The sequence below is a fragment of the Pristiophorus japonicus genome, chromosome 10 (assembly GCF_044704955.1).
Source record: "Pristiophorus japonicus isolate sPriJap1 chromosome 10, sPriJap1.hap1, whole genome shotgun sequence".
Classification (NCBI taxonomy): domain Eukaryota; kingdom Metazoa; phylum Chordata; class Chondrichthyes; family Pristiophoridae; genus Pristiophorus; species Pristiophorus japonicus.
In genome coordinates this window covers 221,213,981-221,241,586 of record NC_091986.1, presented here as the reverse complement: position 1 = coordinate 221,241,586, position 27,606 = coordinate 221,213,981, and the positions used below count along the sequence as shown (strand labels likewise).

General features: G+C 56.7%; 2 protein-coding genes across 2 annotated transcripts in view; one reads left to right on the top strand and one right to left on the bottom strand.

Moving 5' to 3' along the window:
• nup98 (nucleoporin 98 and 96 precursor) overlaps positions 1 to 27,606 on the top strand; it is a 131,632-nt gene that overhangs the window by 545 nt on the left and 103,481 nt on the right. Inside the window, 4 exon segments of the mRNA XM_070892613.1 lie at positions 15,007 to 15,110; positions 21,611 to 21,715; positions 23,484 to 23,660; positions 24,533 to 24,675. Coding sequence (XP_070748714.1) covers positions 15,035 to 15,110; positions 21,611 to 21,715; positions 23,484 to 23,660; positions 24,533 to 24,675 — 501 coding nt within the window. The 5' untranslated portion in view covers positions 15,007 to 15,034.
• LOC139275321 (interferon-inducible GTPase 5-like) overlaps positions 1 to 27,606 on the bottom strand; it is a 314,503-nt gene that overhangs the window by 248,450 nt on the left and 38,447 nt on the right. The gene's annotated exons all lie outside the window — the stretch shown is intronic.

The following is a 27,606-nucleotide window of genomic DNA, read 5'->3' as shown; positions in this document are numbered from 1 at the left end:
CTCTCCTCCTCCTCCTCCCTTCCCCCTCGCGCTCTCCTCCTCCTCCTCCCTTCCCCCTCGCGCTCTCCTCCTCCTCCTCCCTTCCCCCTCGCGCTCTCCTCCTCCTCCTCCCTTCCCCCTCGCGCTCTCCTCCTCCTCCTCCCTTCCCCCTCGCGCTCTCCTCCTCCTCCTCCCCTTCCCCCTCGCGCTCTCCTCCTCCTCCTCCCTTCCCCCTCGCGCTCTCCTCCTCCTCCTCCCTTCCCCCTCGCGCTCTCCTCCTCCTCCTCCCTTCCCCCTCGCGCTCTCCTCCTCCTCCTCCCTTCCCCCTCGCGCTCTCCTCCTCCTCCTCCCTTCCCCCTCGCGCTCTCCTCCTCCTCCCTTCCCCCTCGCGCTCTCCTCCTCCTCCTCCCTTCCCCCTCGCGCTCTCCTCCTCCTCCTCCCTTCCCCCTCGCGCTCTCCTCCTCCTCCTCCCTTCCCCCTCGCGCTCTCCTCCTCCTCCTCCCTTCCCCCTCGCGCTCTCCTCCTCCTCCTCCCTTCCCCCTCGCGCTCTCCTCCTCCTCCTCCCTTCCCCCTCGCGCTCTCCTCCTCCTCCTCCTTCCCCCTCGCGCTCTCCTCCTCCTCCTCCCTTCCCCCTCGCGCTCTCCTCCTCCTCCTCCCTTCCCCCTCGCGCTCTCCTCCTCCTCCTCCCTTCCCCCTCGCGCTCTCCTCCTCCTCCTCCCTTCCCCCTCGCGCTCTCCTCCTCCTCCTCCTCCCTTCCCCCTCGCGCTCTCCTCCTCCTCCTCCCTTCCCCCTCGCGCTCTCCTCCTCCTCCTCCTCCCTTCCCCCTCGCGCTCTCCTCCTCCTCCTCCCTTCCCCCTCGCGCTCTCCTCCTCCTCCTCCTCCCTTCCCCCTCGCGCTCTCCTCCTCCTCCTCCCTTCCCCCTCGCGCTCTCCTCCTCCTCCTCCCTTCCCCCTCGCGCTCTCCTCCTCCTCCTCCTCCTCCTCCCTCCCTTCCCCCTCGCGCTCTCCTCCTCCTCCTCCCTTCCCCCTCGCGCTCTCCTCCTCCTCCTCCCTTCCCCCTCGCGCTCTCCTCCTCCTCCTCCCTTCCCCCTCGCGCTCTCCTCCTCCTCCTCCCTTCCCCCTCGCGCTCTCCTCCTCCTCCTCCCTTCCCCCTCGCGCTCTCCTCCTCCTCCTCCCTTCCCCCTCGCGCTCTCCTCCTCCTCCTCCCTTCCCCCTCGCGCTCTCCTCCTCCTCCTCCCTTCCCCCTCGCGCTCTCCTCCTCCTCCTCCCTTCCCCCTCGCGCTCTCCTCCTCCTCCTCCCTTCCCCCTCGCGCTCTCCTCCTCCTCCTCCCTTCCCCCTCGCGCTCTCCTCCTCCTCCCCTTCCCCCTCGCGCTCTCCTCCTCCTCCTCCCTTCCCCCTCGCGCTCCTCCTCCTCCTCCTCCCTTCCCCCTCGCGCTCTCCTCCTCCTCCTCCCTTCCCCCTCGCGCTCTCCTCCTCCTCCTCCCTTCCCCCTCGCGCTCTCCTCCTCCTCCTCCCTTCCCCCTCGCGCTCTCCTCCTCCTCCTCCCTTCCCCCTCGCGCTCTCCTCCTCCTCCTCCCTTCCCCCTCGCGCTCTCCTCCTCCTCCTCCCTTCCCCCTCGCGCTCTCCTCCTCCTCCTCCTCCCTTCCCCCTCGCGCTCTCCTCCTCCTCCTCCCTTCCCCCTCGCGCTCTCCTCCTCCTCCTCCCTTCCCCTCGCGCTCTCCTCCTCCTCCTCCCTTCCCCCTCGCGCTCTCCTCCTCCTCCTCCCTTCCCCCTCGCGCTCTCCTCCTCCTCCTCCCTTCCCCCTCGCGCTCTCCTCCTCCTCCTCCCTTCCCCCTCGCGCTCTCCTCCTCCTCCTCCCTTCCCCCTCGCGCTCCTCCTCCTCCTCCTCCCTTCCCCTCGCGCTCTCCTCCTCCTCCTCCCTCCCCCTTCCCGCTCTCCCTCTCTCCTCCTCCTCCCTTCCCCCTCGCGCTCTCCTCCTCCTCCCTTCCCCTCGCGCTCTCCTCCTCCTCCTCCCTTCCCCCTCGCGCTCTCCTCCTCCTCCTCCTCCCTTCCCCCTCGCGCTCTCCTCCTCCTCCTCCTCCCTTCCCCCTCGCGCTCTCCTCCTCCTCCTCCCTTCCCCCTCGCGCTCTCCTCCTCCTCCTCCTCCTTCCCCCTCGCGCTCTCCTCCTCCTCCTCCCTTCCCCCTCGCGCTCTCCTCCTCCTCCTCCCTTCCCCCTCGCGCTCTCCTCCTCCTCCTCCTCCCTTCCCCCTCGCGCTCTCCTCCTCCTCCTCCTCCCTTCCCCCTCGCGCTCTCCTCCTCCTCCTCCTCCCTTCCCCCTCGCGCTCTCCTCCTCCTCCTCCTCCCTTCCCCCTCGCGCTCTCCTCCTCCTCCTCCTCCCTTCCCCCTCGCGCTCTCCTCCTCCTCCTCCCTTCCCCCTCGCGCTCTCCTCCTCCTCCTCCTCCCTTCCCCCTCGCGCTCTCTCCTCCTCCTCCTCCCTTCCCCCTCGCGCTCTCCTCCTCCTCCTCCTCCCTTCCCCCTCGCGCTCTCCTCCTCCTCCTCCTCCCTTCCCCCTCGCGCTCTCCTCCTCCTCCTCCTCCCTTCCCCCTCGCGCTCTCCTCCTCCTCCTCCTCCCTTCCCCCTCGCGCTCTCCTCCTCCTCCTCCTCCCTTCCCCCTCGCGCTCTCCTCCTCCTCCTCCTCCCTTCCCCCTCGCGCTCTCCTCCTCCTCCTCCTCCCTTCCCCCTCGCGCTCTCCTCCTCCTCCTCCTCCCTTCCCCCTCGCGCTCTCCTCCTCCTCCTCCTCCCTTCCCCCTCGCGCTCTCCTCCTCCTCCTCCTCCCTTCCCCCTCGCGCTCTCCTCCTCCTCCTCCTCCCTTCCCCCTCGCGCTCTCCTCCTCCTCCTCCTCCCTTCCCCCTCGCGCTCTCCTCCTCCTCCTCCTCCCTTCCCCCTCGCGCTCTCCTCCTCCTCCTCCCTTCCCCCTCGCGCTCTCCTCCTCCTCCTCCCTTCCCCCTCGCTCTCCTCCTCCTCCCTCCCTTCCCCCTCGCGCTCTCCTCCTCCTCCTCCCTTCCCCCTCGGCTCTCCTCCTCCTCCTCCTCCCTTCCCCCTCGCGCTCTCCTCCTCCTCCTCCTCCCTTCCCCCTCGCGCTCTCCTCCTCCTCCTCCTCCCTTCCCCCTCGCGCTCTCCTCCTCCTCCTCCTCCCTTCCCCCTCGCGCTCTCCTCCTCCTCCTCCTCCCTTCCCCCTCGCGCTCTCCTCCTCCTCCTCCTCCCTTCCCCCTCGCGCTCTCCTCCTCCTCCTCCTCCCTTCCCCCTCGCGCTCTCCTCCTCCTCCTCCTCCCTTCCCCCTCGCGCTCTCCTCCTCCTCCTCCTCCCTTCCCCCTCGCGCTCTCCTCCTCCTCCTCCTCCCTTCCCCCTCGCGCTCTCCTCCTCCTCCTCCTCCCTTCCCCCTCGCGCTCTCCTCCTCCTCCTCCTCCCTTCCCCCTCGCGCTCTCCTCCTCCTCCTCCTCCCTTCCCCCTCGCGCTCTCCTCCTCCTCCTCCTCCCTTCCCCCTCGCGCTCTCCTCCTCCTCCTCCTCCCTTCCCCCTCGCGCTCCTCCTCCTCCTCCTCCTCCCTTCCCCCTCGCGCTCTCCTCCTCCTCCTCCTCCCTTCCCCCTCGCGCTCTCCTCCTCCTCCTCCTCCCTTCCCCCTCGCGCTCTCCTCCTCCTCCTCCTCCTCCCTTCCCCCTCGCGCTCTCCTCCTCCTCCTCCTCCCTTCCCCCTCGCGCTCTCCTCCTCCTCCTCCTCCCTTCCCCCTCGCGCTCTCCTCCTCCTCCTCCTCCCTTCCCCCTCGCGCTCTCCTCCTCCTCCTCCTCCCTTCCCCCTCGCGCTCTCCTCCTCCTCCTCCTCCCTTCCCCCTCGCGCTCTCCTCCTCCTCCTCCTCCCTTCCCCCTCGCGCTCTCCTCCTCCTCCTCCTCCCTTCCCCCTCGCGCTCTCCTCCTCCTCCTCCTCCCTTCCCCCTCGCGCTCTCCTCCTCCTCCTCCTCCCTTCCCCCTCGCGCTCTCCTCCTCCTCCTCCTCCCTTCCCCCTCGCCGCTCTCCTCCTCCTCCTCCTCCCTTCCCCCTCGCGCTCTCCTCCTCCTCCTCCTCCCTTCCCCCTCGCGCTCTCCTCCTCCTCCTCCTCCCTTCCCCCTCGCGCTCTCCTCCTCCTCCTCCTCCCTTCCCCCTCGCTCTCCTCCTCCTCCTCCTCCCTTCCCCCTCGCGCTCTCCTCCTCCTCCTCCTCCCTTCCCCCTCGCGCTCTCCTCCTCCTCCTCCTCCCTTCCCCCTCGCGCTCTCCTCCTCCTCCTCCTCCCTTCCCCCTCGCGCTCTCCTCCTCCTCCTCCTCCCTTCCCCCTCGCGCTCTCCTCCTCCTCCTCCCTCCCTTCCCCCTCGCGCTCTCCTCCTCCTCCTCCTCCCTTCCCCCTCCGCTCTCCTCCTCCTCCTCCTCCCTTCCCCCTCGCGCTCTCCTCCTCCTCCTCCTCCCTTCCCCCTCGCGCTCTCCTCCTCCTCCTCCTCCCTTCCCCCTCGCGCTCTCCTCCTCCTCCTCCTCCCTTCCCCCTCGCGCTCTCCCTCCTCCTCCTCCTCCCTTCCCCCTCGCGCTCTCCTCCTCCTCCTCCTCCCTTCCCCCTCGCGCTCTCCTCCTCCTCCTCCTCCCTTCCCCCTCGCGCTCTCCTCCTCCTCCTCCTCCCTTCCCCCTCGCGCTCTCCTCCTCCTCCTCCTCCCTTCCCCCTCGCGCTCTCCTCCTCCTCCTCCTCCCTTCCCCCTCGCGCTCTCCTCCTCCTCCTCCTCCTTCCCCCTCGCGCTCTCCTCCTCCTCCTCCTCCCTTCCCCCTCGCGCTCTCCTCCTCCTCCTCCTCCCTTCCCCCTCGCGCTCTCCTCCTCCTCCTCCCTTCCCCCTCGCGCTCTCCTCCTCCTCCTCCTCCCTTCCCCCTCGCGCTCTCCTCCTCCTCCTCCTCCCTTCCCCCTCGCGCTCTCCTCCTCCTCCTCCTCCCTTCCCCCTCGCGCTCTCCTCCTCCTCCTCCTCCTTCCCCCTCGCGCTCTCCTCCTCCTCCTCCTCCCTTCCCCCTCGCGCTCTCCTCCTCCTCCTCCTCCCTTCCCCCTCGCGCTCTCCTCCTCCTCCTCCTCCCTTCCCCCTCGCGCTCTCCTCCTCCTCCTCCTCCCTTCCCCCTCGCGCTCTCCTCCTCCTCCTCCTCCCTTCCCCCTCGCGCTCTCCTCCTCCTCCTCCTCCCTTCCCCCTCGCGCTCTCCTCCTCCTCCTCCTCCCTTCCCCCTCGCGCTCTCCTCCTCCTCCTCCTCCCTTCCCCCTCGCGCTCTCCTCCTCCTCCTCCTCCCTTCCCCCTCGCGCTCTCCTCCTCCTCCTCCTCCCTTCCCCCTCGCGCTCTCCTCCTCCTCCTCCTCCCTTCCCCCTCGCGCTCTCCTCCTCCTCCTCCTCCCTTCCCCCTCGCGCTCTCCTCCTCCTCCTCCTCCCTTCCCCCTCGCGCTCTCCTCCTCCTCCTCCCTTCCCCCTCGCGCTCTCCTCCTCCTCCTCCCTTCCCCCTCGCGCTCTCCTCCTCCTCCTCCCTTCCCCCTCGCGCTCTCCTCCTCCTCCTCCCTTCCCCCTCGCGCTCCTCCTCCTCCTCCTCCCTTCCCCCTCGCGCTCTCCTCCTCCTCCTCCTCCCTTCCCCCTCGCGCTCTCCTCCTCCTCCTCCTCCCTTCCCCCTCGCGCTCTCCTCCTCCTCCTCCTCCCTTCCCCCTCGCGCTCTCCTCCTCCTCCTCCTCCCTTCCCCCTCGCGCTCTCCTCCTCCTCCTCCTCCCTTCCCCCTCGCGCTCTCCTCCTCCTCCTCCTCCCTTCCCCCTCGCGCTCTCCTCCTCCTCCTCCTCCCTTCCCCCTCGCGCTCTCCTCCTCCTCCTCCTCCCTTCCCCCTCGCGCCCTCCTCCTCCTCCTCCCTTCCCCCTCGCGCCCTCCTCCTCCTCCTCCCTTCCCCCTCGCGCCCTCCTCCTCCTCCTCCCTTCCCCCTCGCGCCCTCCTCCTCCTCCTCCCTTCCCCCTCGCGCCCTCCTCCTCCTCCTCCCTTCCCCCTCGCGCCCTCCTCCTCCTCCTCCCTTCCCCCTCGCGCCCTCCTCCTCCTCCTCCTCCCTTCCCCCTCGCGCCCTCCTCCTCCTCCTCCTCCCTTCCCCCTCGCGCCCTCCTCCTCCTCCTCCTCCCTTCCCCCTCGCGCCCTCCTCCTCCTCCTCCCTTCCCCCTCGCGCTCGCCCGCCCGCTCTCCCTTTCCCCGGGATGCCAGATCCCAGCGAATCTTCGCACCTCCTCCACTACCTCTATATCCGTTTAAAAATATGGAGATTGGAACTGTTCACAGTAGCTCAAGTGTGATAGGAGAAAGGGAAGGAGAGAGAGCACGAGAAGGAAGGAAGGGAGGGAGGGAGAGAGCGAGGGAAGCACTTTGGACTGATTCTGAAACCTGAGCTGCTGGTTTAAATCGTCTGTATTCCCGCATACACTGTTGTGGCATGATTTGACTGGGATTTGTGTCTGTTGCACCTGTTTGACACTCTCTGAAGAATGCAGAAGTGAAGAGTTTTGTTAATTTGTGTCTGTACCCAGGGGCACTTTGCATTCATCCTGGCGACTCCTGGTTTAAACAGGATGGTTCCGTGCCTGTGTGCGTCCCTCAATATCTGTCCTCTCACTACCTGCACAAGGGAAGTTGCAGTAAGGAGAGACAACCTGCAGAACATTTGTAAATAATTCAGCGAGTGATGTGCTTTGGGGTGTTTTCAGACACCTGATGATGGGGCTCCATTAATACAAAATCTTCGGCTTGCTGTTGGCTGCAGTTTTTAATGTTAACAGTGCGTTTTGACCGACAGTGGAGCTTGCATCCCATTATTCATTCTTCCTCTCCGTGGATAATAGCATTTGGTGCAGAACTGAGTTCTCCAAAAGGAGGAAAGACTTGCATTTCTGTGGTAGCTTTCACATCCTCTGGACGTCCCAAAGCGCTTTACAGCCAATTACGTGTAGTCACTGCTGTAATGTGGGAAAGACGGCTGCCAAATTTGCGCACAGCAAGCTCCCACAAGCAGCAATGCGATAATGACCAGATAATCTATTTTATTGATATTTATTGAGGGATAAATATTGGCCCCAGGATACCGGGGAGAACTCCCCCTGCTCTTCAAAATAGTAGCCTTGGGATCTTTTGTGTCCACCTGAGAGGCTTCACTTGGGAGTTGAGTGTGGTGTTTATAATGGCGCTGCTCTTAATTATCAGTAAATGAATCCTTAGCTCTGAATTTTTGTTTTAAGATCTCCAGCACACCGGGAGATGTTTGCAGATCTCATCATCAATGGCAGTCCCTCGGAAATGAGGAAGACTTGCTTCCACTCTTAAAATGAGTCCTTAGGTGACTGAACAGTCCAATACGAGAACCACAGTCCCTGTCACAGGTGGAACAGACAGTAGTTGAGGGAAGGGGTGGGTGAGGAGTCTGGTTTGCCGCACGCTCCTTCCGTTGTCTGCACTTGATTTCTGCATGCTCTCGGCGACGAGACTCGAGGTGCTCAGCTCCCGGATGCACTTTGACCAGGGACTCCCAGGTGTCGGTGGGGATGTTGCACTTTATCAGGGAGGCTTTGAGGGTGTCCTTGTAACGTTTCCTCTGCCCACCTTTGGCTGATCTGGCATGAAGGAGTTCCGAGTGGAGTGCAGATCTACACTTGGCGCACTCACTAGTTTGAGTTCAGCATTTGTGTTGAGGTCAGTAGAGTGGATGTCCTCCAGCTGAACAATCTGAAGATCTAAGCCATTGTCGTGGGCCCCGCCAGGGATTCTGGGCCCCTCCCTGGCCACTGACTGGGGCTGAGTCTGACTGCTGGCGACCTTGGTGTCCCGTTTGACCCCGAGCTGAGTTACTCATCCATGCCTTTGTTGCTTCCAGGTCCGACCATTTCAACGCACTCCTGGCCCAACTTCCCATACCCCACCCTCCATAAACTTCAGCTCATCCAAAACTCGCACCAAATCCCGCTCACCCATCACCCCGGTGCTCGCTGACCTACATTTACTCGCGGTCCGGCAACGCCTCGATTTAAAAATAATCCTCATCCTTGCGTTCGAATCCCTCCATGGCTTCGCCTCTAACCCTAACCCCCTCCCTGTCTCTAATCTCCTCCAGCCTCAAATCCCTCCGAGATCTCTGCGCTCCTCCAATTCGGTATCCCCGATTTTAATCGCTCCACCATTGGGGACTCAGTCGTTGGGTATGCTCAAGACGGAGATCGATAGATTTTTTGGATATTAAGGGATTCAAATGGTATGGAGATAGTGGAGGTATAGAATCGTCACAGCGTAGGAGGAGGCCATTCGGCCCGTTGAGCCCGTGCCGGCTCTCTGCAAGAGCACTTCAGCCAGTCCCACTCCCCATCAGTCATGATTTTATTGATTGGGGGAGCAGGCTCGAGGGGCCGAATGATATAGAGTAGAATCATAGAATAATTAGACACAAAAAGTGACCATTCGGCCCACCTCTTCGGTGTCGGTCGAAAAAGAGCTACCCAGCCGAATCCCACCTTCCAGCACTAGGTCGGTAGCCCTTTAGGTCATGGCTCTTTAAGTGTACATCCTGTTCCTGTTTATGTTGTTGTGTGCCTTCAGCTGCCGGGTCTCGAGCTCTGGAATTCCCTCCTTAAACCTTTCCGATTCTCTTTAATTTCATCAACTTTAAGCACCTTTTTTAAAAAAAAAACTATCTTTGGCTCGATGTCGATTATTTCTGGCTACGATTCTCCGAAGCACCTTGTGTTGTTGTGCTAAGGTGTTTATATAATTGCATGTTACAGTGTGGTGTAGTACTGACTTGCACCATCAGCCCTGTGCTTCCTCGGTCATGTCCCTGCCAAATACCTGCCGAGGGTGCAGTCTGCTGTTTAACCAGCGTTTGAGGCTGCTTCTGGTCTTAGAGCCATGGAAATGCCTGTCTCCCTCCCTCCCACCCCTGGCCTGTACCTTTTAGGAATAAGGGAACATAGAATCATAGAAATTGATGGCACAGAAGGAGGTCATTTGGCCCATCATGTCCGCTGCCTATCTTGCAGAGCAGGATTGGGGAGGTGGGAGTGACCTATTGAGCAAGAGAAAGGGAGTGTCCAATTCTTCAGTGTAAGCTGCTCGAACCGATGGGTTTGTTCCATAAATTAAACTATGGATGCTTTTGGGGGAAAAAAAACACACCTTGGTTGCCCAATTGATTTCTGGGGATCTACATAGTCTTGACAATTAAAGTTACCATGAACGTTTTAGAAGAGTCAAATCTTTGGTTGGCAAACCTGAACTATTTATTTCTAATTTAATTTAAATGTAAATCATTTAATATTTAAGTTTTTAAAAAAAAAAAGGAGGCAGACAGAAAGCAGGAAACTATAGACCAGTTAGCCAGACATCTGTCGTTGGAAAAATGCTGGAGTCCATTATTAAGGAAGTAGTAGCAGGACATTTGGAAAAACATAATGTAGTCAGTCAAGCAGAGTCAGCATGGTTTTATAAAAGGGCAATTATGTTTGACAAATTTGCTGGAATTCTTTAAGGATGTACCGAGCAGGGTGGATAAGGGGGAACCAGTGGATGTGGTGTATTTAGATTTCCAGAAGGCATTCGATAAGGTGCCACATAAAAGGTTACGGCACAAGATAAAGGTTCACGGGGTTGGGGGTAATATATTAGCATGGATAGAGGATTAACAGAGTCGGGATAAATGGTTCATTCTCAGGTTGGCAACCAGTAACTAGTGGGGTGCCGCAGGGATCAGTGCTGGGGCCTCAACTATTTACAATCTATATTGATGACTTGGATGAAGGGACCGAGTGTAATGTAGCCAAGTTTTCTGATACAAAGATGGGTGGGAAAGCAAGTTGTGAAGAGGACACACAGAATCTGCAAAGGGATATAGACAGGCTAAGTGAGTGGGCAACCATTTGGCAGATGGAGTATAATGTGGGAAATATGAAGTTATCCCACTTTGGCAGGAAAAATAAAAAAGCAAATTATAATTTAAATGGAGAGTGATTATAAAATGCTGCGCGGGACCTGGGGGTCCTTGTGCATGAAACGCAAAAGGTTAGTATGCAGGTACAGCAAGTGATCAGGAAGGCAAATGGAATGTTGGCCTTTATTGCCGGGGGGATAGAGTATAAAAGCAGAGAAGTCCTGCTACAACTGTACAGGGGATTGGTGAGGCCACACCTGGAGTACTGCGTACAGTTTTGGTCTCCGTATTTAAGGAGGGATGTACTTGCATTGGAGGCTGTTCAGAGAAGGTTCCCTCGGTTGATTCCGGAGATGAGGGGATTGACTTCTGAAGGCCTGTACTCATGGAGTTTAGAAGAATGAGAGGTGATCTTATCAAAACGTATAAGATTCTGAGGGGGCTCGACAGGGTAGATGCAGAGAGGAATCAAGAACGAGGGGGCATAGTTTCAGAATAAGGGGTCGCCCATTATGAGATGAGAAATTTCTTCTGAGGGTTGTAAATCTGTGGAATTCTCTGCCCCAGAGAGCTGTGGAGGCTGGGTCATAGACAGATTTTTGAGCGATAGGGGAGTAAAGGATTATGTGGAGCGGGCGGGAAAGTGGAGCTGAGTCCATGATCGGATCAGCCGTGATCTTATTGAATGGTGGAGCAGGCTCGAGGGGCCGAATGGCCGACTCCTGCTCCTATTTCTTACGTTATGTAACAGTGCTTCCTTTTTGGAATGCCTTTGTGCTGCTGCATTATGCTGTGTGGAATTTTGGTGATGGTGTGACAAGGGGTTGTGTTGAAGAGTGTCCAGCTCTCTGGCTTGTGGGTTAAAAATAATTTAAAAGTGCCCCAATGCTTGTCCCTTTCAATTTAATCGATTCCCGGGATGTGGGCATCGCTGGCAAGGCCAGTATTTATTGCCCATCCCCTGGTTGTCCTGAGAAGATGGTGGTGAGCTGCCGTCTTGAACCGCTAGGGGCTGGCTGCTAGTTTTACCCAGCTTGTGTGGGTCTGGAGTCACGTATAGGCCCAGACCGGGTAAGGACAGCAGGTTTCCTACCCAGGACAGTAACTTGGGGCACAGATTTAAAGTAGTTGGTAGAAGGAATAGATAGAAAGTAAATCTTGCATTTATATATCACCTTTCAAGACAACCCGACGTCTCAAAGCGCTTTACAGCCAATGAAGTACTTTTGCAGTGTGGTCACTGTTGCAGTGTAGGAAACGCGGCATCCAGTTTGTGCACAGCAAGCTCCCACAAACAGCAATGTGATAATGACCAGTTAATCTGTTTTTTTTTTAAATGTTATGTTTGAGGGATAAATATTGGCCCCAGGACACCGGGGAGAACTTCCCTGCTCTTCGAAATAGTGCTGTGGGATCTTTTACATCTACTTGAGAGAGCAGACGAAGTCTCGGTTTAACGTCTCCCTCTCGGTGCCGCCCCTCTGACGGTGCGGCGCTCCCTCCCGGTACTGCACTCTATTTTATTTGTGCGCAAGTGCCTGTTATGATACTTGAACAGAGAACCTTCTGAGTCGGGCGAGTGTGCTGCCCACTGAACCACAGTTAACACTGTTGATTAGAGGGGAGATGAGGAAACATTATTTCACCCAGAGGGTGGTGGGGGTCTGGATCTCACTGCCTGAAAGGGTGGTAGAAACCCTCACCACATTTAAAAAGTACTTGGATGTGCACTTGAAGTGCCGTAACCGACAGGGCTACGGACCGAGAGCTGGAGGTTGAGTTAGGCTGATGGCTCTTTTTCGACCGACATGGACACGATGGGCCGAATGAACTCCTGTCGTAACATTCTATGACATCGCAGAACCAGTTTGCTTTTTAATGATAACCCGACAACTTCAAGTTCACTTTTACTGAGATTGGCTCTTCATTTCCAGATTATTTTCTTTAAAAACGGAATTCAATTTCTCAAACTCGGGGTTTTCTAGACCGAAGCCATTGATCCCTGCCATCAGCTCCAACCCTCTCCCGAACTCCTGTCAGAGGCTGAACCAGACTGTTCGCAATCCTGATGTCATACTTGATCTTGAGATGAACTTCCGACCACATATCCGCAGCATAACTAAGGCCGCCTATTTCCAGCTCCGTAACATCGCCCGTCTCCACCCCCTGCCTCAGTTCATCCGCTGAAACCCTCATCCGTGCCTTTGTTACCTCCAGACTTCACTATTCCAACGCACTCCTGGCCGGCCTCTCACATTCTACCCGATGTAAACTAGAGGTCATCCAAAACTCGGGTGCCCGTGTTCTAACTCGCACCGAGTCCCGCTCACCCATCACCCCCTGTGCTCACTGCCCCGTGTCCTAACTTGCACCGAGTCCCGCTCACCCATCATCCCCTGTGCTCACTGCCCCGTGTCCGAACTCGCACCGAGTCCCGCTCACCCATCAGCCCCTGTGCTCACTGCCCCGTGTCCTAACTCGCACTGAGTCCCGCTCACCCATCACCCCCTGTGCTCGCTGACCTACATTGGCTCCCGGTTAAGCAATGCCTTGATTTCAAAATTCCCATCCTTGTTTACAAATCCCTCCATGGCCCTCGCCCCTCCCTATCTCTGTAATCTCCTTCAGCCTCAACACCCAAAGATCTCTGCCCTCCTGAGCATCCCCGATTATAATCGCTACACCATCGGTGGCCGTGCCTTCAGCTGCCTGGGCCCCAAACTCTGGAACTCCCTCCCTAAACCTCCCTAACTCTCCTCCTTTAAGACGCTCCTTAATGCCTACCTCTTTGACCCAGCTTTTGCTCAGCTGCCCTAATTTCTACTTATGTGCCTCGGTGTCAGTTATTTGTTTTGTCTTATAGCGCCTGGGGACGTTTCACTATGTTAACAGCGCTATATAAATACAAGTTGTTGGTCACCCGCTGACTCCTGTAACACCTCTAGCAACATAAAGGCAAACTTGCCGGATCTCTCACTGACTTGTGAGCACTTTGGGATGTCCGACATCCAATAATTTACAGCAGTTTCCTCCGGTTAAACTTGGCGATGATTGGAGCCAGTGTCTTCGCTCTCCGTCTCACACACCGTCCCTTCGTCGCTCATTCCATCCCCCTCCCTGGCCACTGTGTCAGGCTGAGCCAGGCTGTTCGCGCATACTCCATCGTATTCGTTACCCCGACTGGAGTTTCTGATCCCATGTCCTCTCCATCGCCCCAACTGTCTGCTTCCACCTCCGTAACGTCTCCAGCCTTCGTGCGCCTGCCGAAACCCTCATCCAGACCTCCACACTTGACTGTTCCAGTTCTCTCCTGGTCGTCCTCCCATCCTGCACCCCAACCTGAGCCAGGTCCTGTTACCCACCCTGACTGCTGCTCCCTGCTGACCTACATTAAATCTCTTCATGGCCTCGCTGCTCCCAATCTCTGAAACCTCCTCCCGACCTACAACATTCCCAAACTCTCTTCCTCTGACTCTGGCCTTTTGTGCACCCCACACAACCCAAATTGTCGGCAGTGCCTTCAACTGCCTCGGCCCCAAGCTCTGGAATTCCTTCCTTAAACTCTCTGCCTCTCCACCTCGTTCTTCAATCCCACTTCTTCGACTCCCCTCCTTTGGCTATATTGTCAGCTGTGGCCTCAGTGGGCAGCACCCTCGCCTCTTGAGTCAGAAGGTTGTGGGTTCAAGTTCCACTCCAGGGACGTGAGCACATCGAGGCTGACACTCCCAATGCAGTGCTGAGGGAGCGCCGCACTGTGGGAGGGGCGGTGCTGAGGGAGCGCCGCACTGTCGGAGGGGCGGTGCTGAGGGAGCGCCGCACTGTCGGAGGGGCGGTGCTGAGGGAGCGCCGCACTGTCGGAGGGGCGGTGCTGAGGGAGCGCCGCACTGTCGGAGGGGCAGTACTGAGGGAGTGCCGCACTGTCGGAGGGGGCAGTGCTGAGGCCCGCCGCACTGTCGGAGGGGCAGTACTGAGGGAGCGCCGCACTGTCGGAGGGGCAGTACTGAGGGAGCGCCGCACTGTCGGAGGGGCAGTACTGAGGGAGTGCCGCACTGTTGGAGGGGCGGTGCTGAGGGAGCGCCGCACTGTCGGAGGGGCGGTGCTGAGGGAGAGCCGCACTGTCGGAGGGGCGGTACTGAGGGAGTGCCACACTGTCGGAGGGGCAGTACTGAGGGAGTGCCGCACTGTTGGAGGGGCGGTGTTGAGGGAGTGCCGCACTGTTGGAGGGGCGGTGTTGAGGGAGTGCCGCACTGTTGGAGGGGCGGTGCTGAGGGAGTGCCGCACTGTTGGAGGGGCGGTGCTGAGGGAGCGCCGCACTGTCGGAGGGGCAGTCTTTCAGATGAGACATTAAACATGCTCTCTCAGGTGGACGTAAAAGATCCCATGGCACTATTTCAAAGAAGAGCAGGGAAGTTCTCCCTGGTGTTCTGGGGCCAATATTTATCCCTCAACCAACATCACTAAAACACAGATGATCTGGTAATTATCACATCACTGTTTGTGGGAGCTTGCTGTGTGCAAATTGGCTGCCGTGTTTCCTACATTACAACAGTCACCACACTACAAAAGTACTTCATTGGCTGTAAAGCGCCTTTTAGATGTCGGGTGGTTGTGAAAGGCGCTACATAAATCCATTTTTGTCTGATTGCACCCCGGTGAAGCAACTTGGGGCATTTTTCTGTTCAAGGCATTTATATGTGTAGATTGTTCCAGCAATGCGAAGAGCTATTCGTTACCAGTAAACGGTAAGAAATCCTACTCCCAGCAATTCCCTTCAGTGGATTACAATGCCTCATTTATGCTTTTTTTAAACTGCTTCCATTTAGCCCCCAGTGACAGCCCTGTACCTACTCTCACTTAGCCCTGGTGTTAATGATCCCGTTCACACACCGCCTGAGTTTAGAAAGATATCATTACGCGGCAAGGTGTTTATCATGGGTCAGACGGAGACTGAATGAATGTTACACGCGTCCTCTTGCACTGACGTCCCGGTGACGATGCTGTGTTGGGAGATTTTGATCCCACCGCCCGCCGTTCTCGGTTTCTGATTAAACCCGCGCTCCATCTGTTTTATCTCCACAGTCTCCGGCGATCTTGGTAAACCGGCAAGATGTTCAATAAGTCGCAGTTTGGCACGCCGACCTTCGGCAACACAAGCGGATTCACCACGTCGGCGTTTGGGCAAAGTAAGTTGGCCTTTTCTGCACTTTGTTATTGGCAGATGGGCCAGTCCCAGGGGGTGGTGGGGGGGGGGCTCACTGCCGCGGACGGGCCAGTCCCAGGGGGGGGGGGGGGGGGGGCTCACTGCCGCGGACGGGCCAGTCCCAGGGGGGGGGGGGGGGGGGGGGCTCACTGCCGCGGACGGGCCAGTCCCGGGGGGGGGGAGGGGGGCTCACTGCCGCGTACGGGCCAGTCCCGGGGGGGGGGGGGGGGGCTCACTGCCGCGTACGGGCCAGTCCCGGGGGGGGGGGGGGGGGGGCTCACTGCCGCGTACGGGCCAGTCCCGGGGGGGGGGGGCTCACTGCCGCGTACGGGCCAGTCCCGGGGGGGGGGGGGGGGGCTCACTGCCGCGGATGGGCCAGTCCCGGGGGGGGGGCTCACTGCCGCGTACGGGCCAGTCCCGGGGGGGGGGGGGCCTCACTGCCGCGTACGGGCCAGTCCCGGGGGGGGGGGGGGGGGGCTCACTGCCGCGTACGGGCCAGTCCCGGGGGGGGGGGGGCTCACTGCCGCGGACGGGCCAGTCCCGGGGGGGGGGGGGGGCTCACTGCCGCGGACGGGCCAGTCCCAGGGGGTGGGGGGGGGGGGGGGGGGCTCACTGCCGCGGACGGGCCAGTCCCAGGGGGTGGGGGGGGGGGGGATGGTGAGGGGGGCTCATTGCCGCGGACGGGCCAGTCCCAGGGGGTGGTGGGGGTGGGGGGGGGGCTCACTGCCGCGGACGGGCCAGTCCCAGGGGGTGGTGGGGGTGGGGGGGGGGCTCACTGCCGCGGACGGGCCAGTCCCAGGGGGTGGTGGGGGTGGGGGGGGGGCTCACTGCCGCGGACGGGCCAGTCCCAGGGGGTGGTGGGGTGGGGGGGGGGGGGGGGCTCACTGCCGCGTACGGGCCAGTCCCAGGGGGTGGTGGGGGGGGGGCTCATTGCCGCGGACGGGCCAGTCCCAGGGGGTGGTGGGGGTGGGGGGGGGGCTCATTGCCGCGGACGGGCCAGTCCCAGGGGGTGGTGGGGGTGGGGGGGGGGCTCATTGCCGCGGACGGGCCAGTCCCAGGGGGTGGTGGGGGTGGGGGGGGGGCTCATTGCCGCGGACGGGCCAGTCCCAGGGGATGGTGGGGGTGGGGGGGGGGGGGGCTCACTGCCGCAGACGGGCCAGTCCCGGGGGATGGGGGGGGGCTCACTGCCGCGGACGGACCAGTCCCAGGGGGGGGGTGGGGGGGGGGGCTCACTGCCGCGGACGGACCAGTCCCAGGGGGGGGGTGGGGGGGGGGGGGCTCACTGCCGCGGACGGACCAGTCCCAGGGGGGGATGGTGAGGGGGGGCTCAGTGCCGCGGACGGGCCAGTCCCGGGGGGTGGGGGGGGGCCTCACTGCCGCGGACGGGCCAGTCCCGGGGGGGGGGGGGGGGGGGATTGCCCGTGGAGCATTATGTAGCGTGGGACTGGGTGGGGTGTGCGGCCAGACCGGATAAGGATAACTGGGTCCCTTCCCCGAAAGATGTCCATTGAACCAGCTGGGTCATCACAGCAATCCGGCAACGGATCGATGAGCTTGGTACATGGAATTACATCGAGTCTACAGCACAGCAACAGGCCAGTCAGCCCAAATAGTCCGTGCCAGTGTTTATGCTCCACTCGAGCCTCCTGTCGCCCACTGTCTGAGGGGCAGAAATTCACCCTGTTCATTGCACCCTCTCAGCATATCCTTCAATTCCTTTCTCCCTCGTGTACTTAAATGCATCAACATTTTGACCTGCTAAGCGGTTTACCAATAGAGCAATGAGAGACGGCCACAGTTAGCGCTGTCAGTCCATAACCGCTTTTCTTGGCTGTTTACTGATAAGTGCTCAGTGGGAGCCAGTTGGACCAGGGTAACCAGCTGTTGATCCGAGGGGCTAACTAACAAGACGCCGGCTTAAGAAGATATGAAATAGGAGTCGGCCATTTGGCCCCTCAAGCCCGCTCTGCCATTTAATAAGATCCTGAACTGAAGGAAAGGTAACTTCGATGATAGAGGCATGAATTGGCTAGAGTAGACTGGCGAATCATACTTAAAGGGTTGACGGTGGATAGGCAATGGCAAATATTTAAAGAGCACATGGATGAACTTCAGCAATTGTACATCCCTGTCTGGAGTTAAAATAAAATGGGGAAGGTGGCTCAACCGTGGCTAACAGGGGAAATTAGGGATAGTGTTAAATCCAAGGAAGAGGCATATAAATTAGCCAGAAAAAGCAGCAAACCTGAGGACTGAGACATTTATAATTCAGCAGAGGAGGACAAAGGGTTTAATTAGGAGGGGAAAAATAGAATATGAGAGGAAGCTTGCTGAGAACATAAAAACTGACTGCAAGAGCTTCTATAGATACGTGAAGAGAAAAAGATTAGTGAAAACAAATGTAGGTCCCTTGCAGTCAGAACCAGGTGAATTTATAATGGGGAACAAAGAAATGGCAGACCAATTGAACAAATACTTTGGTTCTGTCTTCACGAAGGAAGACACAAATAACCTTCTGGAAATATTAGGGGACCGAGGGTCTAGTGAGAAGGAGGAACTGAAGGAAATCCTTATTAGTCAGGAAATTGTGTTACGAAAATTGATTGGATTGAAGGCTGATAAATCTCCAGGGCCTGATGGTCGACATCCCAGAGTACTTAAGGAAGTGGCCCTAGAAATAGTGGATGCATTGGTGATTATTTTCCAGCAGTCTATCGACTCTGGATCAGTTCCTATGGACTGGATGGTAGCTAATGTAACACCACTTTTTAAGAAAGGAGGGAGAGAGAAAACAGGTAATTATAGACCGGTTAGCCTGACATCAGTAGTGGGGAAAATGTTGTAATCAATTATTAAGGATGAAATAGCAACGCATTTGGAAAGCAGTGACAGGATCGGTCCAAGTCAGCATGGATTTATGAAAGGAAAATCATGCTTGACAAATCTTCTAGAATTTTTTGAGGATGTAATTAGTAGAGTGAACAAGGGAGAACCAGTGGATGTGGTGTATTTGGACTTTCAAAAGGCTTTTAACAAGGTCCCACACAAGAGTTTGGTGTGCAAAATCAAAGCAAATGGTATTGGGGGTAATGTACTGACATGGATAGAGAACTGGTTGGCAGACAGGAAGCAGAGAGTCGGGATAAACGGATCCTTTTCAGAATGGCAGGCAGTGACTAGTGGAGTGCTGCAGGGCTCAGTGCTGGGATCCCAGCTCTTTACAATATACATGAATGATTTAGATGAAGTTTGCGGATGACACTAAACTGGGTGGCGGAGTGAGCTGTGAGGGGGACGCTAAGAGGCTGCAGGGTGACTTGGACAGGTTAGGTGAGTGGGCAAATGCATGGCAGATGCAGTATAATGTGGATAAATGTGAAGTTATGTATGCCCCCTCGTTTTAGTTTCCCCTATAAGTAGAAATATCCTCTCTGCATCTAACTTGTCGAGCCCCCTCATTATCTTATATGTTTCAATAAGATCACCTCTCATTCTTCTGAACTCCAACGTGTATAAGCCCAACCTTTCTTCGTAAGTCAACCTCCTCATCTCCTGAATCAACTGAGTGAACCTTCTCTGAACAGCCTCCAATACAAGTTACGGAGTCCAAAACTGTACGCAGTACTCCAGGGTGTGGTCTCACCAATACCCTGTACAATTGTAGCAGGACTTCTCTGCTTTTATACTCTATTCCACTTGCCTTCCTGATTACTTGCTGTATCTGCATACTAACTTTTTGTGTTTCATGCACAAGGATCCCCGGGTCCCTCTGTACTGCAGCTTGATGTCGATTTTTGTGGTACTGGGCAGCGACAGGCTAATAACACGAGTAATAAGTGAATTTCTGCCCCATGAGCAGTGGGCATCGCTGGCAAGGCCGTCATTTATTGCCCATCCGTACTTGCCGTGCGAAGGTGGTGGTGAGCCGCTGCCTTGAACCGCTGGGAGCGGGTTTAATGGACTTGAGGCGCCACTTCAGGGGGCAGTTATGAGTCTGCCACATTGGGTGTGGGACTGGAGTCACATATAGGCCCAGACCGGGTAAGGACGGCAGGTTTCCTTCCTTAAATATTAAGAATTAGGCCATTCAGCCCCTCGAACCTGCTCCACCATTCAATAAAATCATGGCTGATCTTCTGCAACAACTCTCCTCTCCCGTCCTGTCCCCATATCCCTTGATTCCCTTAGTGTGCAAAAATCTGTCTATCTCAGTCTTGAATATACTCAACGACTGAGCATCCAGAGCCCTCTAGGGTAGAGAATTCTAAAGATTCACAATTGTGTGAGTGAATTCCTCCTCATGTCAGTATTAAATGGCCGTCCCCTTATCCTGAGACTATTTCTAGACTCCCCAGCCTGTGGGAAACATCCTCTCTGCATCTACCCTGTCAATCCCCCTCAGAATCTTGTATGTTTCAATGGGATCACCTCTCATTCTTCTAAACTCGAGAGAGTATGGGCCCAATCTACTCAATCTCTCCTCATAGGACAACCCTCTCCTCCCAGGGATCAGTCCGGTGAACCTTTGTTACACTATTTCTCCTGCTCTCTTTCTCTCTCCTCCCCCCCCCCCCCCCCCCAGAAACAACATCCTTCCTTGGCTAAGGAGACCAAAACTGACACTAAAGGTGTTATGTCTAATGCAATTAGGAATGACTCCACGAGGCAATGTGTTGTACTCAAACTGTAGTGATCTCGGTCCTTTATTTGTAACTCGAGAGTGAGGTACAAGCATGGTAAGCAGCCTTTTATACTGGGCCCTGCACACCTATGCACGTGACCCTCAGGTCTCCCACCACAGTGCCCTCTGGTGGACAGCCCCTGCCACAGGGGCAGGAAACCCCGGTCTCCACCAGTTGCACCCTCTAGTGGTGCCAGCATAGTATATACACAGTGTAAACCTTACTGATAGTACATCAGGTAAACAAGTCTCCATCTTATGCAACTATACAGTGACTACACAGAGAGTATATCTATAGTCTGCATATATAACAAAAGGATATTGGGGAACCAGCTGAGGTTTTACGACAATCCGACAGCTTCATAGAGATTATTACTGAGACCAGCTTTCTCTCCCTGATTTGTTTAAACTGAATTTAAATTCTCAAACTGTCTAACTGGGCTTTGATCTGGCGACCTCTGACTTATTAGTCCAGTGCTATAACGAGGTGCGATCTCCATGTGACCAATTTCCTCACGCTCTTGGGGCGCAGGTCAGGTTGAAGAGCTCCTTTTCTTGGGATAGAGCGTTTAATTGAAAAAAAAAACATTCTCCTCGTCTCACCTCTGGTTCTTTAGCCACTTGCCTTCAATCTGTGTCCTCTGGTTACTGACCCTCCTGCCATTGGCAACAGTTTCTCATTTACTCTGATCAAAACCCTTCAAAGTTTTGAACGCCTCTATTAAATCTCCCCATAACTTTTGTCGCTCTAACAGCCCCTAGCTACTTTGGAATTCTCTGCCCCAGAGGGCTGTGGATGTTCAGTGTATTCAACATAAGAAATAGGAGCAGGAGTCGGCCATACTGCCCCTCGAGTGTGCTCCACCATTTAATAAAATCATGGCTGATTTGATCATGTACTCGGGTCCACTTCCCCGCCCACTCCCCATAACACCCTTAATCCCTTATCGTTTAAGAAACTGTCTATTTCTGTCTTAAATTTATTCCATGTCCCAGCTTCCACAGCTCTCTGAGGCAGAGAATTCCACAGATTTTCAACCCTCAGTGAAAAAATTCCTCCTCATCTCAGTTTTAAATGGGCGGCCCCTTATTCTAAGATCATGCCCCCTGGTTCTAGTCTCCCCCATCAGTGGAAACATCCTCTCTGCATCCACCTTGTCAAGCCCCCTCATAATCTTATACGTTTCGATAAGATCACCTCTCATTCTTCTGAACTCCAATGCGTAGAGGCCCAACCTACTCAACCTTTCCTCATAAGTCAACCCCCTCATCCCCAGAATCAACCGCATGAACCTTCTCTGAACTGCCTCCAAAGCAAGTATATCCTTTCGTAAATATGGAAACCAAAACTACACGCAGTGTTCCAGGTGTGGCCTCACCAATACCCTGTATAACTGTAGCAAGACTTCCCTGCTTTTATACTCCATCCCCTTTGCAATAAAGTCCAAGATTCCATTGGCCTTCCTGATCACTTGCTGTACCTGCATACTATCCTTTTGTGTTTCATGCACAGGGACCCCCAGGTCCCTCTGTACTGCAGCACTTTGCAATCTTTCTCCATTTAAGTAATGACTTGCTCTTCGATTTTTTTCTGCCAAAGACGGAGATCGATAGATTTTTGGACTCTCGGGGAATCGGGCAGGAAAGTGGAGTTGAGGTTGCTGATCAGTCATGATCTGACTGAATGGGCTTGATGGGCAGTATGGCCCACTCCTGATTCTAGTGATGGTCTCTCGTTTCTCCCCCCCCCCCCCCCCCCCAAACGCCAGGACTCTAATCCCCTGCCATCTCCTGTTTTTCAGATACCACGACCCCTGGGTTTGGCGGATTCGGTGCGGCGACAGCTGGATTTGGCGCTGCCACCAATGCTGCCACCGGACTCTTTGGCAACACTCAAAGCAAACCAGGTCAGGAATGGATTCTCTCTGTTACTCCCCGCCGCTAACCCGCTGACTCGCATTTTTGTCCGTGATCGAATAGTAAAGAAAGACTTGCATTTCTGTAGCGCCGTTCACGACCTCGGGGTGGCCCGAGGACCTTGCGGCCATTGAAGCACGTTTTGGAATGTGGTCACTGTTGTAATGTAGGAAACGCGGCAAGTCAGTGCAGAGCAAGCTGCCACACACAGCAATGAGACAATGTTCCAATATGTTGGTTGAGGTTTAACATTGACCAGTGATAATCCATGACTTGTTTTAATGTGTTCTTGGGAAGCAACGCCATGAGCAGGACAGATTGTTGGCAATCCCTGTTAACGGCAGATGTGGGACGGGAGTCACGTAGGCCAGTCTGGGCAAGGGTGGTAGCTTCCCTTCCCTTCCCTGGAGGGCATCAGTGAACCGGTTGGGTTTTTGCTAAGGTGTCAGCCGTGGCTCAGTGGGCAGCGCCCTCACCTGAGTCAGAAGGTTGTGGGTTCAAGTCCCACTTCAGGAACTTGAGCATGTAATTCAAGGCTGACACTCCAGTGCAGTGCTGAGGGGTCGCCGCACTACCGGAGGGGCAGTACTGAGGCAACGGCGCACTGTCGGAGGGGCAGTACTGAGGGAACGGCACACTGTCGGAGGGGCAGTACTGAGGGAGCGCTGCACTGTCGGAGGGGCAGTACTGAGGGAGCGCCGCACTGTCGGAGGGGCAGTACTGAGGGAGTGCTGCACTGTCGGAGGGGCAGTACTGAGGGAGTGCTGCACTGTCGGAGGGGCAGTACTGAGGGAGCGCTGCACTGTCGGAGGGGCAGTACTGAGGGAGCGCTGCACTGTCGGAGGGGCAGTACTGAGGGAGCGCTGCACTGTCGGAGTGGCAGTACTGAGGGAGCGCTGCACTGTCGGAGTGGCAGTACTGAGGGAGCGCTGCACTGTTGGAGGGGCAGTACTGAGGGAGCGCCGCACTGTCGGAGGGGCAGTACTGAGGCAACGGCGCACTGTTGGAGGGGCATTACTGAGGGAGCGCTGCACTGTCGGAGGAGCAGTACTGAGGCAACGGCGCACTGTTGGAGGGGCATTACTGAGGGAGCGCTGCACTGTCGGAGGAGCAGTACTGAGGCAACGGCGCACTGTCGGAGGGGCAGTACTGAGGGAGCGCTGCACTGTCGGAGGAGCAGTACTGAGGCAACGGCGCACTGTCGGAGGGGCAGTACTGAGGGAGGGCAGTACTGAGGGAGCGCCGCACTGTCGGAGGGGCAGTACTGAGGGAACGGCGCACTGTCGGAGGGGCAGTGCTGAGGGAGCGCCGCACTGTCTGAGGGGCAGTGCTGAGGGAGCGCCACACTGTCGGAGGGGCCGTCTTTTGGATGAGACATTAAACCCTGGCCTATAGCGTGGACGTAAAAGATCCAGGGCTCGCTCTTGAAGAAGAGTAGGAAGTTCTTCCCGGTGTCCTGGGACAAATATTTATCTCTCAACTAACATCACTAAAACAGATTATCTGGTCGTTGCTGTGTGTGGGAGCTTACTGTGCACTAATTGGCTGCCGGGTTTCCTGCAGTGACGACACTTTGAATGTTGGCTGTAAAGCACGTTGGGACACCCTGAGGTTGTGAAGTGCAAGTTCATTCTTTCCGATTGTCAAGCAGCTCATTACTCCTGTCAATCCCGAGCACCGTCCCCATCGGCTCTGCGTCCATTTCCCCCTGGTTGCCAGGCCCTCTAACGGTCTTCACTGTGCTCTCTCTCGCTCCAGGCGGACTGTTTGGGTCCAGTAGCTTTGGGCAGCCGGCGACTTCGTCCACCAACGCTGGCTTCGGTTTTGGCACGGCGGCGACCAACAACCTGTTCGGGGGCACCAGCACCGGGGGCCTCTTCTCCAACCAGCAGAGCAATGCCTTCACACAAAGCAAACCCGCCGGAGGCTTCGGAAGTAAGCTTGGCTTTTGTTGAGGGGAGGGGGTGGGGTGGGGTGGTGGGGGGGGTGGGAGCAGTGAAGGCGGGCGTAACCTGGGCCCGAGCACTACAGGCGGGCCAAATGGCACGCCAGGGGAGTGCTGCATTGTCGGGAGGCACTGCGTTTCTTAACCGCCAAGGGAATAAAGGGTTCTGGGGAGCGGACAGGGAAGTGGACCCGAGTCTATGATCGGATCAGACATGATCGTATTAAATGGCGGAGCAGGCTCGAGGGGCTGTATGGCCTACTCCTGCTCCTATTTCTTACGTTATTCAGATGAGTCCCAGTGTAGAGGATATGGTTGGGAGTTGCAGGTCCTACCTCCAGCGGGGTGGTCTCCCCGGGGTACTGGTGCAGCTTCCCTCCGACCACCGGGGGGAACTCGTGCTGTTGGCTCTTGCTGTGCGCCTTGTGCCTGCACTGCTGGTGGCGACCTCACTGACCACACTTCAAAAATTACTGAATTGGCTGTAAGTCTTTGGGAGGTCCTGCGGTTGTGTGAGCTGCTGTGTAAAGGCAAGTCTTTTTTTTTTTTCTAATGCCTCTGGGAAGTGGAAGTTCCTAGGTACCAACATGTCGGGTTATAGCCTGCTTCTCTTCGAGCCCTTTGCCCACATAGTTGGGCTTTGAATGTGGTGCTCAGCGCCGGGCCAGTTCACAGCGACCTCACAGTTGCTGCAATAATGGTTGATGTGGATTAAGGGGATGGGAACAGTATGTGGTCACCCTGGCGGTGTGGGGGGGGGGAGGGGGAGGGGGGAGGGGAGAGAGAAGAACCCGCAGAAGGGTGTTTTTTTTTCTCCTGTGTGTTGGGTGAATTCAGCGGCGACTCCCCGTTCACGTTTCAGCTTTCGGAACCAGCACCACCGGTGGCGGCCTGTTCGGGACTACCAGCACGGCAAGCAACCCCTTCGGCGGGACGTCGGGGACCCTGTTCGGGGGAACCACCTTCACCACGGCCGCCCCGACGGGAACGACGGTTAAATTCAACGTGAGTATCGCGTGCCGGGGTCTGTGGCGGGTGAGGGGGAGCGGGGTCTGCAGGGGTACGGTGGGTGAGGGGCGAGGGGGGGGGGTGGGGGGGGTCTGTAGGGGTACGGTGGGTGAGGGGCGAGGGGGGGGGGGCGGGGTCTGTAGGGGTACAGTGGGTGAGGGGCGAGGGGGGGGGGCGGGGTCTGTAGGGGTACGGTGGGTGAGGGGCGAGGGGGGGGGCGGTGACAGAAGGGGAAACGCGAGGCGTCGATACTGTGGAATTATGCGCCATCCTGTGATGTTTGTGGGGTAAATTGGTCGCTGGGTAGGTTGGGAGAGGGGTGTGGAAGAAAGGAGTTGTGCTGGGTATCTACCCTTGCGGTAATGTACTGCACACTTGCTGCAGTCTGACCCTGGCACTTAGCACGGTAAACTACATCTTTGAACTGAAGAATTGGGAGCAAGCCATACGACCCCTTGAGTCTGCTCTGCCAATCAGTAAGATTTTCATCTTCCAGCCCGATCCCCATATCCCTTGATTTCCTCAGTGCCCAAAAATCTATCGATCTCAGCCTTGAATATACTCAACAACTGAGCCTCCACAGCCCTCTGGGGCAGAGAATTCCAAAGATTCACAACCCCCTGAGTGAAGAAATTTCTCCTCGTCTCAGTCCTCAATGGCCGACCCCTTATCCTGAGACCGTGACCCCTGGTTCTAGACTCTCCAGCGCGGAGGGATAGCCTCTCGGTATTTACCCTGTCAAATCGCTCTCAGAATTTTATACGTTTCAATGAGACACCCCCCCCCCCCCCCCCCCTCATTCTTCTAAACTCCAGAGAGCTTAGGCCCAACCTGCTCAATCTAATCTTATTCTGAGACACCGCAGGAAGCTAAAATCCACCTTGTTCTGAGACCAAGTTGGAAGTTTCTCAATCAGCCGGCGATGCATTTCAATAAACACGATGTGGGCTGCGGTCTGACTGAGAACCACAAGGACCAAACAATGCAAGTTTGGGTGGCACCGACCGCCCCTCATCGTAGGGCTGAGACATTCGTGCCGGACCCCGGGGTCCTGCTTCAACCCTGGAGCTCTGCCCATTGAGCTGTTTGCAGTCAGCATAGCGCTGTGGATCTACTTGCCATACAGGGAGTGCAAAAAAAAGGTTCACCGGACTGATTCCTGGGATGGGGGGGGGGATTGTCCTACGAGGAGAGATTAAGCAGACACGGGCATTTATTCTCGAGAGTTTGGAAAAATGAGAGGTGATCTCATTGAAACATACACAATTCTTACAGGGCTTGACAGGGAGGGTGTTTCCCCCCCGGGCTGGGGAGTCGAGAACCAGGGGTCACAGTCTCAGAATAAGGGGCTGGCCATTTAGGTCTGAGCTGAGGAGGAATGTCTTCACTCAGAGGCTGGTGAATCTTTGAAATTCTCTGCCCCAGAGGGCTGTGGAGGCTCAGTCGTTGAGTGCAGGTTGTACCTCTCCAGTCCGGCACCTTTGGGACCTGCCCTGCCCTGTGCCGGACCAGGGAATTTCCCGGACCACGGGAGGTCACACCGACCCTAGACTTGCATAGAAACATAGAAAATAGGTGCAGGAGTAGGCCATTCGGCCCTTCGAGCCTGCACCGCCTTTCAATGAGTTCATGGCTGAACATGCAATTTCAGTACCCCCTTCCTGCTTTCTCACCATACGCCTTGATCCCCCGAGTAGTAAGGACTACATCTAACTCCTTTTTGGAATATATTTAGTGAATTGGCCTCAACAACTTTCTGTCGTAGAGAATTCCACAGGTTCACCACTCTCTGGGTGAAGAAGTTTCTCCTCATCTCAGTCCTAAATGGCTTACCCCTTATCCTTAGACTGTGTCCCCTGGTTCTGGGCTTCCCCAACATTGGGAACATTTTTCCTGCATCTAACCTGTCTAAACCCGTCAGAATTTTAAACGTTTCTATGAGGTCCCCTCTCATTCTTCTGAACTCCAGTGAATACAAGCCCAGTTGATCCAGTCTTTCTTGATAGGTCGGTCCCGCCATCCCGGGAATCAGTCTGGTGAACCTTCGCTGCACTCCCTCAATAGCAAGAATGTCCTTCCTCAGGTTAGGAGACCAAAACTGTACACAATACTCCAGGTGTGGCCTCACCAAGGCCCTGTACAACTGTAGCAACACCTCCCTGCCTCTGTACTCAAATCCCCTCGCTGTGAAGGCCAACATGCCATTTGCTTTCTTAACCACCTGCTGTACCTGCATGCCAACCTTCAATGACTGATGTACCATGACACCCAGGTCTCGTTGCACCTCCCCTTTTCCTAATCTGTCACCATTCAGATAATAGTCTGTCTCTCTGTTTTTACCACCAAAGTGGATAACCTCACATTTATCCACATTATACTTCATCTGCCATGCATTTGCCCACTCACCTAACCTATCCAAGTCGCTCTGCAGCCTCATAGCATCCTCCTCGCAGCTCACACTGCCACCTAACTTAGTGTCATCCGCAAATTTGGAGATACTACATTTAATCCCTTCATCTAAATCATTAATGTACAGTGTAAACAGCTGGGGCCCCAGCACAGAACCTTGCGGTACCCCACTAGTCACCGCCTGCCATTCTGAAAAGTACCCATTTACTCCTACTCTTTGCTTCCTGTCTGACAACCAGTTCTCAATCCATGTCAGCACACTACCCCCAATCCCATGTGCTTTAACTTTGCACATTAATCTTTTGTGTGGGACCTTGTCGAAAGCCTTCTGAAAGTCCAAATATACCACATCAACTGGTTCTCCCTTATCCACTCTACTGGAAACATCCTCAAAAAATTCTAGAAGATTTGTCAAGCATGATTTCCCTTTCACAAATCCATGCTGACTTGGACCTATCATGTCACCTCTTTCCAAATGCGCTGCTATGACATCCTTAATAATTGATTCCATCATCTTAC